The 12,672-nt window shown below is 43.4% G+C and overlaps 2 protein-coding genes and 1 long non-coding RNA gene across 3 annotated transcripts in view; 1 reads left to right on the top strand and 2 right to left on the bottom strand.

Moving 5' to 3' along the window:
• Positions 1-12,672, bottom strand: part of LOC146642763 (NACHT, LRR and PYD domains-containing protein 3-like) — a 197,216-nt gene that overhangs the window by 44,426 nt on the left and 140,118 nt on the right. The gene's annotated exons all lie outside the window — the stretch shown is intronic.
• Positions 3,498-4,122, top strand: LOC146642768 (uncharacterized). The gene is made up of 3 exons (XR_014909523.1): positions 3,498-3,631; positions 3,712-3,850; positions 4,002-4,122. It is a non-coding gene; the product is annotated as an uncharacterized LOC146642768 (long non-coding RNA).
• On the bottom strand, positions 6,830-9,462 carry LOC146642767 (uncharacterized). Its single transcript, XM_085397238.1, has 6 exons — positions 9,138-9,462; positions 8,945-9,016; positions 8,727-8,845; positions 8,583-8,643; positions 8,398-8,492; positions 6,830-7,962 (listed from the first exon to the last, which is right to left on the bottom strand). Exons 1-6 carry the CDS (start codon positions 9,171-9,173, stop codon positions 7,080-7,082), a joined length of 1,266 nt encoding a protein of 421 aa, XP_085253364.1. The 5' UTR covers positions 9,174-9,462; the 3' UTR covers positions 6,830-7,079.

Genomic DNA, 12,672 nt, shown 5'->3' with positions numbered 1-12,672 from the left:
GAAATACTTTTCTTTCTTATTCTCGTTTAAAATGTCTCGCTTTTAATAAATAATTATCTGAATCTTACAACCAAAGTTTTTATCTAACGTAAAATGTATAGAAATCTAATATTGTATATAGTAACTATTAAGTCTAATATATACCCTAGTAAGTTATAGTACTTTTTCCTTTGGGAAGATACCATCTGTGCAGTCTGCAGTTCTGTTGAAGAAAGATGTTGAATCTATTTAATTGTTGTTGAAAAATAATTGATTTCTGTGCATTTTTTTTAAATACATGCATTAAATTAAAGTCGATTATGTTGATTAAGCATCACGAGGCAGAGGGTGGGCGATGGTTCCCTTTAGTTTTTTTTTTTGCTGGGAGTTTGCAACCCTATTAGTTAGGTTGTTTAATATTTCTGCTAAGTACTCTTTAAAATACCAGAATAGGGAGTGATAGGTTTTGTATTGTTGATTGTCATTTATGCTTAGAAATATTTACTTATATATGCTTAGAAGTATATAATCATTTGTAGATTGAAAGAATGTCTCATTCTAGGAGGTCTGTAACAACTCTGTGTAGCATGAAGAGGGGGGTGAGTTCACTCCCCTACAGAGGAGAGGTCGTATCTTCTTTTGCTGATTTATGGTATAGCAAACACACGTATATCTGTTTGAGTATAAGAGCCTTTTGTTAGATGGACCCAGACTTCTGGCACCAGCTTTGGGGAGTCTTCACAGGGTCACATCTTGACCTCACACAAGTCACACACACACACACACACACACACACACACACACACACACACACACACACAGGCAAGGTACTCTTTGTGTGTATGTATACGTCATATGTTAATGAACCTATGCATATTCATGTAACCTCAATAAAAGAACAGTGGTACGGGAGGACGGACGAGAGTGACTGGGGTCAAGCGAAGGAATGGCGCTTTGTCCGGTCATTTCTCCCGTGCACGAGAAACATGAAGTCTTTGCCTACTTGTGTCTTGCTTTGCAGTGTAATTATATTGTCTTCAACGTTCCAGCGGATGGGTTCAAGCTACAAACCTATCAACAGAGATGCACATCACCTAATATGCTTAATTGGTAGTAGGCTTTTGAGCCTATACAGCTTGGAAGACAGCATGCATGAAGAGGATGATGTGGACAAAATACTCATTTGCCTAATAATTCTGCACTCCCTGTATGTGTGTGCGTGTCCAGGGTTCAGCTGAGACAGTGTCCTTCGCCCTGCCAGGCTAAGTAAACAGTCTTCCAGCCAACCCAGGTGGCCTTGCATGGAATAGGAAGGAACAGACTCAACACAGTCGTTATCAGGGTGTTTTTGTTCGGCTCCAGCCTTGAGCCCACAGCTGGCGCCGAGAGGGTCTCCGCATAAGTGATGGTGCTTTTTACTTTAGTGCGAACAGCTCATATGAATTTCAAAGCAGTTCTACAGTCCAACACTGGTCTCTCAATCTCCCGTTGGAGAGCCGCGAGCTTCGCCATACTTGCGTTCTGTGATGTTGTCATTCTTGTGCTCAAGGAGCCGATTCTGAGAACTCACGGCAGTGTGCCTCCCCGAGATGTCATCCAATTTGTGCCCAGAGATGTTATTCCGAGCGAGCCTTTCCGAGATGTATCCAGTCTGCAGTCAGAGATCTTATTCTGAGTATCCACAGCAGCCGTAGCCTCTCCAAGATCTTATCCGTGCTGACTCAATGAGCCCATTTTGAGAAACTCACGCCTCTCCCATCGTTCCAATCCCAGCGGGCAGCCTTGTGGGGGTTTGAACAGCCGGTTCCGCTTTCTCAAGCCAGCTCCGATCAGCCAGAACCCTGTTACCATGGTTCCGAATAGGTAGATATCTTCAGCACGCAGACTCACCCGAGCCCAAACTTCTCGTTGAGAAATTGCATTTAGGGACCAGTTTTCAACAGGACAATGACCCCAAACACACCTCCAGGCTGTGTACTAGAAGAAGTATACTAGATGGCGGCGCGCACAGACGCAGCGGCTCTATGCTCTCCACTTGGGTGCCTTTCTTTTTTGTTTCTCCACTTTTTCTTCTTCTTTTGTTTTCCTTATTGTGAAGCCAAATTTTCCTACAACCATCTGGAATTATGCAAGATCGGATATAACAGCCAGATCCCCATTACCAGTGATTATCAGAGGGTGCACAACATCCCCCCGGAGATAGCGAGAACATCGGGTGCTCCGTGGATTGTTATCGGCTCTGCCAAGAAACGCAGGCGGCGGAAGGAACGCAAACAAAAGCGGGGATGCCTGTCGGGCCTGCTGGCCAGGCTAAAGAAGCAGCCTTTCAAACCACCGCTCCCGAGCATCTTTCTGACCAGCGCACGGTCGGTCGTCAACAAAATAGACGAACTGAACCTACTTCTCGCCGCACAGCCAATCGTCCGTGACTGCTGTGTCCTGGTCGTCACGGAGACATGGCTCACTCCGCGAGGCTCCTGCCTACGACAGCCGTAACGCTCCGACAATCCATCAAGCGGTGGTAGCTTAGCAAAGTCGTACTGAAACATCTGACAGATTTTCGAGCGCCGTGCACATAAAATCGTTTCGAGGTCAGTAAACACAACCAGAGTTCATACATAAGGCACACGGGGTTATAAGGGGCTCTGTCGACTTTCAGAAAAATCAAAGGATTGATTTTAAGTGCGCCGTATTTTCCAAACAACACGGTAATAACGACGGCCCGCTAGCATGCTCTACCAAAAATAGTGCTTTGTTGTGTATCTGACGGACGAAAGCTAAACCAGTTCCACACCACTGAAGCTGCAGCATTTTTACAAACCAGTTCTGGTTCATCCGTTTCATTTAGCGATCCACTTTCGCTCTTCTCATTCTGCGTCATCATCCAATTCCACCTGTGATCTTGTGTCACCATTGCTCTCTGAGCTTTGTGTTGCTTCTTCTGTCACCTGACAAATAGGACATACATGACAATAAGAATAAAATGTGGAGCTGCTTCAGTGTGTCTGTCACTTTGTGCAGATCTTGACTGATCAGTAATGTTTGTAGGCTGAGTGCATTTTTAAAACAAGTTGTGCAAACTGCACTACAAGGTGGAATATTTGCAAAATCATGAATATGACCTATGAATACGTCAGTGCCATTAAGATGAAATTCTTGTGTCACCAACATTTTAACGTTAGGCATATAATTCTAACAGCCTCTGTAAACTAATATCCTGGCTGCTCGAGGCTGCTGTTTTCTCTGACAGCTTCACTTAGATTAGAATTAGAAACGCTGCTCTGAGACTGAGAGAACTAACAGTGCTGCATGTTGTGCTGTTAGTTTCCAAAACACGTTATTCATGGTTACATACAGTTTTAGACTGATGTGGGCCAAAGCCTAGCATAGCCTGCAACGTTATTGTGACGGACACATTTTATGTGTCAGACCCAGGACCCTGAGCAGTTATGGACTAATATTATAATGTATGTATTTTGTATTGCTGTCCCTCGTTCTCCCTGCTTGTAGACGTGTGTGTGTGTGTGTGTGTGTGTGTGTGTGTGGCCCTGGCAGGTGATTGGCCACACCTGCAGCTGATCAGGCCTGTCGGAGGAGCTATTTGAGAGTGTGGTGGAGCTCTCTCCGACGCTGGATCATTGCGTGGCTTCACGTCAGTCTCTCGACCAGTTCCTAGTTTGAGTCTGCTGCATTATTGTGTGTCTGACGGCTTCCTCTCTCTTATGTCCCCAGGAGTTACGGGGAGACGAGAGGACAGCGAGCACGGGGTGCTCATCACGGAGAAGCGGAGACAGGAGCACTAGCACTGGGAAGAGGACACGTCACGGGAGTCGGGAGAGCACGGGATTTATTGTCATGTCTGTCCATCGCTGTAAATAAACGCACTGCTTGTACATAGAGCACCGCGCCTGTGTCCTCCTTCCCTACACTCCCACGGTCTGCCAGCCAGACCGTGACATTATGAGTGAACTTGGCTTTAAGTGACTTACAGGTTTCTCTGAAAAATACTTTCTTATATCCAGGTTCTTCCTCTTTGCTGCCGTCCTCCTCTCCTCCTGGGAGCGCAGGCTTGCCGCTGCTAAAACTCAACGGAGCTCCCTGAAAGGTTCAGCCAATCACATTGGCCATATTTGTCACATGAGGTAGGACTCCAGTACAGGACGTAATTTAACTCTTTCGGCACCGCTGGGTGAATGAGACGTTGACAGATCTTTTTTTTTTTCTTCTTTCTATCAGGTTTGCTTTTCTTTACTCGAAGAGATCAAATTATTGGTGAGGACAATTCAATAATCGCTGGATATTGGTGGGGACATGTCCCCTCCGTCCATGCCAAATCGACGCCCTTGCCCGAATCGATTCAATCCATGATTCGATTCGATTCGATTTGGGGAAATTTTGCCTCAGACAGTCAGCAATATTATAATTTAGATCATACCCCCCCCCCCCCCCCCACACACACACACACACACACACAGCCTTATGGGTACAGTAGTCTCCTGCTACACCTCCTTTTAGCTAAAGACATACTTCACAATGACTCACTCAGCTCACAAGAACAGGAATGCAGAGCATTATCAAACGTTAAAATGATACACATCTCTCACTTGTTCACTTACATTTAAACGAAACACATAATTGTAAACATCTCTAACAGCCTAAGCCAGCTTTGAATAGGGCCTGAATGGATAACTTCAGAGAATTACACATCCAATCTTACACGAGGTCTCACCGCTCGACCAGATCTGGTAACAGTCCCTGTTGGTGTGAGGTGGCTCCTATTTCTCCTTAGAAAACCTGTCTGTCTCTACCACATAAGATCTGGGAGCACTGGCAGGTCCAACTACTGCTCCAGTGGTTCCTTCAGTAGTAATCCACACCTTCTGTCCTGACTCTATGTCTGCGGTTGTAGTGTTTTGCCTGCTCACGCCTCCCTTCCTCATCCTTCTCGCGAAAAGCCTGTAGGTCGGGCCACTTTGGCACCAGCTTCGCAGCAGCTTGTGGCACAGAGGTACGCAGGTGTCTCCCCATGAGCAACTGTGCCGGTGAGAGCCCATGTTCCAGTGGGGTGGCCCTGCACGCTAGCAGTGCTCTGCTGTAGTCACAGTCCTCTCAAGTCTTTAATGGTACGATCAGCGCGTTCTGCCTCCCCGTTGGCTTGGGGGTACCTGGGGCTGCTCGTTTCATGTGTGAACTGGTACTCTTTAGCAAAGTGCTTGAACTGTTCTGATGAAACTTGCGGCCTGTTGTCCGATACCACAGTCTCGGCAACTGCATGTCTTGCAAAGGCCTCTTTTATAGCATTAATAGTGACCTCTGCTGTTGTGTCTCTCAGTTCACCAAGTACCATGACCAGATTTGGTGTGTGGTAGTAACAGGCAAATGAACTTTTGTTTTTTAATGATTTGAATATATATGAATGCTTGTGCATAAATACACAAACAATACACATATGCTTTCATGCTTTCAATTGTGTAATTTACGTGATCTAGGTCAGCGGTCTCCAACCTTTTTTGCACCACCGACCGGTTTATGCCCGACAATATTTTCACGGACCGGCCTTTAAGGTGTCACGGATAAATACAACAAAATAAAACTAGTACCGGTACCGAAAAAGAAGATTTATTCATAACACACGTGAAAAGACCCAGGAAAACCGAGTTAATGATAAAAACGATAACAAAATAACGCTGAAAAGCGATAAAAACCCTGAAAACCAGACATTTCACACCTGAGCCTCAACTCTCGCGGCCCGGTACCAAACGACTCACGGACCGGTACCAGTCCGAGGCCCGGGGGTTGGGGACCGCTGTTCTAGGTAGCTCTGTTTTGGAAGTTCAGTTCAAGCTAGAAATGTGCTTTGGAGTTTGTACGTGTTTTGTCTCTAGGGGCCACCACATATATTTCTATTTACATTCAGGTGACAGCAATCCATGGATGGTTTCGACATGCAAGAGGATATTTTCCCCGGTGCCCAGCGGGAGAAGACACTGCTTGCGATGTCGATGAGGTCCTGTGGCCAGACCCCAACAGACGGCGGGATCCATGAGCCCACGTATGCACAATTGTCATGATTTTTTGTGTGTACAGTATAGTGTTTTTTCTATTACTGTATTATGTTTGTGTTTTGCTTTATCTGAATTCATGGTGCTGCAGTGGACAATATTGAGTAGGCCTATTTGCTTTTTTTGGTTGTTTGTGTCTCCTGAAAATGTGCCTTCAGAATAAACAATGACAATGAAAGACTGCAGTGTTTTATACGAAGTAGACTAGTGTGTCCCCCTGATCTGATCTGCATGTGATGCAAGTATGTGTCATTTTGTCAACAGAGTTACATCTTGACAGAGGAATGTTAGGTTTTGACAGCAGAGTTTCAGTTTGGCACAGATGTGAATGGTATATTTTGATGTGTCCTGTTTACTTGTGTTTAGAGTTTTGGCACAATGAGCGACGTTTTGCAAAATGTGTTCAAGCAACGGGCAAAAACTGTAACATGTTTTTCACCAAAGATTTCAGCAATTATAAAAATTCAACTCAAGCTATTCAGCTATTAGCATTCACACTGCATTTTCTACAGGAAGTACATTTTATATACCAGTTTCAGTTCAAAGTGCATTAAAAATAATAAATAATTATTAAAAATAATACCATCAATATTTTACTGCACTACACTTACTGGACTTGTGGAAGTATTTTGAGAACCATAAGAGATTCTTACAAATGTTTGAAAGAAAAAAAATCTTTAACATAGCTGGAGACTCGTGTAGAAATATGAATGAGTTTATAAAGTTTCTGTCATGGTGTGCTGTGACAGGCAGGTAGTAGGACCCAAACACAGGACTCTTACGTGGAATGAAACTTGAATCGGCAGCTTTTATTGCTGGAAACTCAGGTGGACTCAAGAAACTACAAACTAAGAAACAAGAACTAGGAAAACAAATCAGGAACTATGAACAAGAATCAAGTAAAGAACACGGAGGAGAAAAAACACCCAGCCCACTGAAAACTAAAGAAACCCCCAAAAACATGAAGAACAATCATTAAGGAACATATTTACATATTTAGAGTTACTGCAACACCAACACTGGGTCACAGCTTCAGTGTCAGTCGGTGACTTTTGGTCTGCAACAGCAGCAGAACAGACTTCTCAGTCTTTTGAAGAAGCCCTTTTTCTTCTTCTTGCTCTGACGGTCTTCGGACTTCATGCTGGCTTCAGGTTCTGGAAAAGGTTCCTCAAAGGGAACATCAGGAACCGGCCCAATTTCAGAACAAGATCCGTTGATCATATGATCTTCACCTTCAACACAGGATTTGGACTCGCCATAGGGTTCCTCACAGGGAGCGTCGGGCTCTGCAACACTTTCTGACAGAGCTCCTTCGATCGTAAGGTCTCGAGTACTCAGACTGGATGCCCTTTCAGAAAGAAGTTCCTCACAGGGAACGTCGGGCTCTGCAACACTTTCTGACAGAGCTTCTTCGGCTGGTGGAACATTTGCCACTGAAAGGCCGTCAGAGGAGCGCTCACCATTTGTGCTCTTCACATCAGGACTTGAAGGGGGCTCAAAGATTTCACATATCCGGATCCTTGCTACATCAGCAATGGTCTTCAGCAACAGGGGTGCAAAGTTTGCAACTTGGATAGACAGAATTTCTTCAGGAAATTTCTGTCTAATCTCCGTCAGGATGCTGTCGACCAGATCGTCTCGGATAGAGCGGGTGAAGACGGCCTGTGTTTCCATCGCCGTGAGGCTCTTGGAGACACGATCTAAAGTGGCCTTGGTGACACTGGTGGAGAGGATACTTAGACTCTGGGAGGCCATGTTTAGGAGGGGACGAGGAGGAAGCTCCCAGAAGCCCTGGAGAACGCGGGGAACTACCTCGACCACTACCTCCTGCGCGGTGAGCAGTTTGCTGTTAGGCTGTTCCTGCTGCTTCTTTTTCAGGATTTCAACGTAATCCTTCACCGCGCTGAGGAATTTAGGTGCTCTGTAGAAAAACATGATAAGAGTTATCTGTTAAACATATTCAAAGCATCATTTAAATATTGAAACACTGTAGCTGGACTGTTAACCCTGTAACCACCTTTGTATCATACATGAGTTTCTGAGACCTCGATCTCATCAACATGATCAATACTTGCTATAATTTCTAAATGTTGTGGACAAAACTCTTTTTTAGTCTAAAGTTAACATTGTCGTTAACACAAAGTTGCCAAAAACACCCAGTGTATCAAATGTGATACAAAAAATAAATACACAATAAAAGTAAATCATACACAACATGACATAGCAAAGAACTCATGTGTGGCTTTTGTTTAAAGGGTTGATAAACATCTCAGTTCCAAAGAATCTGAATTTTCTGGCTGTTTTTTGATGGGTTGGGTCTTACAGGGTTAATAACTGTATGTTACATGTGACTCACTGAAATTTAGGAGGTACGGCCTCTGGGAACTGAAGAAGCAACCTGGCTTCAAATTCAACGTCCCTCATTTTATTGCTGACGTTCACCGCCCACACCTGAAACAGAAAACACATTTACAGTGCGCTTATGTGTAAAGGTTATGTGCACGTAATGAAAAAAAAGTCTTGTGGGTTTTCTCGTCTTACCAGCCTTAGAAGAGGTTTGGCTTCCTCTTCGTCAAAATCCTCTAACTCAAACTCCCACAGCCTTCAAAAGAAAGCAAAGCAGAGGTTTTCTCTCAGCACTTACACGTCATCACAAACAGACTTTCAGGTGTGACAGTAACTCACTGCTCTCTGAGCGTCTCCCTGCTCTTCTCCACCAAAAGATCTCTCAGATCTTCAGCAGTGAGGTTCGGTGGAATTAGATCTTCCTGCTGAAGTCTGAGAAACTCCGTCATTATCGCAACCTAAAAGTAAAGGAGACATTTAATCACCACCACTCTCAGGTCCTCAGAAATGACCTGATATTTTCTGTCAGCTTTGGTTTGCATGAATCTGGGTCTAACCTGAGCCTTGTAGCCCGGAAGATACCAGCAGATCTTTACAGCTGTTTCATAAATCGGTGTGTTGAACAACACCTGTCAAAGAAATAGCAATTTAGTCATTGTTACTTAAAATGATTCTCAGTTTGTCAACTTTTAAAACGACATCAAATTCTTCAAATTACTGAAATGCAGTAAAAGCAAAAGCGTCACATACCCTGATAGGCTTATAGATTCCTTGACTCTTTTCCATTTAAACGTGTTCAAATCAAAGTCAGGAAGAAAAACGTCAACTGCTCTCCAACGATGGCGTACGGGGGATCTGGACCTGAAAATGCTCTCAGCTCGGTGGTCTCGCACAGATGAGCTCTTTTGACAGTCTGATGTTTATTTATGAATGCAGAATTTCTTGAGCAGTCACCATGGAAACTTGATGCAGCTTCATGTTGTTAAATTAAAAGTAAACACTGTGTATTTTGCACTACACTCCACTAAACTTATCATATAAGTAAATAAAGTGTGGGTTAGGTCCCTCCTGTGGAAAGAGCCACACAAACCGATGGATCAGAAAAGGCAAAGTCAGCTACAGCATGCCTTTTCATATTATGTGCCTGCTTATCTCCATTTCTTTACAGTAGATGGGAACTTTTGCAGTAAAGCAATGGCTTACAAACAGTGGACTGTGGACTAATGCAGACATCTGAAGCCTGACAGCAGCTGGTATATACACAGCTTTGGACAAACTGGCCCTTTAAACAGCCCAGAGGAAGAAGAGACCTCTGCGTTATCAGTGCAGCCTAAAGCACAATAATAATAATACTATTAATATGATTTTTAGAGCAATAATGCCCCAAATAATGAAGTCATTAATTACACATTCGTCATGCTTCACAGGAGGTCAGGAGTGACCGATGAACGTGATGCTACATTAGAGTCTGTCCTATGAGTTCAGCAGGAGGAGGTGAACCCACAGCTGGGACCAGTTCTCTAGTGGGTCCAGTATCATACTATCACTTTTGAAAATTCAATACTTATAAAAGGTAACCCCAAACAGTCTACAACGGCTGTTTTCTGTCCACCGAAGCAAATTTGATTGACGAGGTTTTTGTACCTTCACTTCTCCAAAAAGCAAATAAAGAGATTAAACAAAGATTTACTGAACGACCGTCAGAATTCCCAGAGCTAACGTAGATCGCTTTATGCTCTTGAGTCAGGAGGGATAAGAAAAGTGACTGCAAACATTGTGGAACGATTCATAGCGTTTGATTGCTTGTGTGAATGTATTAAACAGGAAACCAGGAGCTGCAGAAACCCAGTAATGCTGAAGACGCATGCGTGTGCGTTTATTACAGGTTTTTCTGAATGCTTAAACCCCAACTGTGATTCTTACAGCACAATTCCTAAAACTATTGATACTTATAGCAAAACCACTCACTGAGTGTGCAAAACTAAAAGCACAAACACTGCTTTGCACTCAGTTTGCCATTTTGTAACACACACTTTGCAAACCTGTAGCTACAATCCACTGCACAGCACTCTTTTTGCAGAACTGTAAACACAACTCACTGCTTTGCACTCAATTTCCAAATGATCAACGCACTCCTAGCAAAACTATACACATTTATGGCCATTATTTACACTATTTTGTCAACTGTCTGGCACACTGCCACATGTGAAAGCTTTTTTAGATAATTAGTTCACTTTGCAATCAGCCTAAGCACTATGATACAGGTAAGCTCTGTGTGTGGAGTACAATGGAGGGAGCAGGAAGAGTGAGAGGAGGCCGAGGAAGAGGACGTGGAGGTGAAGAAGTAGGATGAAGAGGACGACAAGGACAAGGAGGAGCAAGAGGAGGACGAGGAGGGGGGAGAGGACGGGTAAGAAGAGTAAGAAATAGAATTGCTGATGACATCAGAGCTACAATAGTGGACCATGTCATCAACCGTGGAGTGACCCTGAGGGAAGCTGGCCAACGTTTTTTTTGGTTTTTCTCAAACTTAAGTAACTGAAACCTTTCATTGAACTACAGCAGAAACAGATTGGAAATGCCAAGTTATTCTAACACTAGTGGACTTGTTAAACAAAACATTTGTTTCACTTCTTTCTCAACATGCAGCACCATTAAGAACAGTGGACCAGCATAGTTGGTCTGCATGAGCACACTTACTGCAACAGTTGTACATGCTGAAACTGGTTGCTGGCAGCTGATGTGAAGAAATGTCTGGACACATCAAAAGTTTTCTTTTTCTTTTTTTTCCTCCCTTGGATAACATACACATGGCAAATAAAAACATGTAACTAGGGTGACGTGAAGTGTGTATCATCAGGTTTAACTAAAATATAATGAGGCTGTCCATCTGTGAAGTAATTGTTCCTTCAAAAACCACTGTGACAACAGATTTTATTTCATTCATTTGATGGTTTTCTATTCTGTATACTGGAACTTTTTAATAGCCCCCCTGTCCACACATCCTTGACATGAGACTTTCTGCAGAGTTGCACATGATGAATGCACACAAAACTTAAAGTGTTGCTGTCATATTTTTTTGGATGTGGTTTGTTGTCATAATCAAGAACGTGTCTTATTTTTTATTTGTTTTGTTGCTGATCGGCCATTGGACTGCTGAGCCTGCAGTGAACAGCCAGCCACTGACTCTTGATGCTAGAGCAAGGACAACTGAGCTCTCTCTCTCTCTCTCTCTCTCTCTTTTAAATAAATAATACGTTCGAGCTGTTTATGTTTTTGACTTGTTATGGACTATGACTGGCAATGGGAGGGCTGGCGGACTCATATTATGGAGGTGGAGGGTAGACACATTTTGTGTGCAAGAGACCACATACTACAGTGGTGATTGACACAGACTTCAATGGACATTTAGGTGAAGGGAACAGAGGTTATGAGGTGTTGGGTAGGTGTGGTGTTTAGGAGAGAAATCTAGAAAGACAGATGTGGGGCAGATTTTCCAAGTGGAAATGGCCGTGGTGCACACATACTTCAAGAACAGGGAGGAACTTGTAGAAATATATGAAAGTGGAGGAAGCTGCACACAGGGCAACTAAATATTATGCAGAAGGTGAAATCAAAAAGACAGGAGACAAGGAGGTGTCAGGGAGAATGCAGCTATGCAGCATCAAATGGTAGTTTGAAGGATGAGTTTGGACATCAAGAAGAGGAAGTGAGTGAAGGCAGAGACATGCAGGAGTATAAACAGGCTCTGGGTAGTAGGGAAGACTTACCAGATGGCTGGGATAGTACAGCTTTATTGAGATAAACTGCCAAGAAGGGGTTTGACGGCTTCTCTGCACAGAAGAAAGGGAAAAAAGAAAAGTGATTTTGAAAGTATTTGAAGGAAGAGATTTACAAAGAAAAAGAAGTGTAGTTAGTGAAATGAAGAAAATAGACCAAGAAACTGGGAGGCTAGGCATGTAGCAGAAAGAGGTGACAAAGGAAAAGGCTCAGTGCCACGTATGTGAAGCTGGACCCCAAGGAAATGAGGGAATGAGACTTGCTAGGCAGAGAGTGAGTTTGAATGGATGTTCAAACCCAAAAAAAAAAGATATATTCACATAACATAGATTGAAAGAAGCTGCAGGTGGCACAGCAGCTTTAATGTCTTCCAGACAGGAAGTTTTGGAAAGAAATATCATCATTTCCCAGATTTTACTATCTTAGTGTTCTGTAACAAAATCACTGTTGTGCGCATGATGTTAGAGATGATGATGATTACAAACAAACTTAATGTGCTAGTCGT

The sequence above is a fragment of the Rhamphochromis longiceps genome, linkage group LG23 (genome assembly GCF_057381845.1).
Source record: "Rhamphochromis longiceps isolate RC_006_pf linkage group LG23, R_longiceps_female_GT1.1, whole genome shotgun sequence".
NCBI lineage: Eukaryota > Metazoa > Chordata > Actinopteri > Cichliformes > Cichlidae > Rhamphochromis > Rhamphochromis longiceps.
This window is presented reverse-complemented; position numbering and strand designations above follow the sequence as displayed.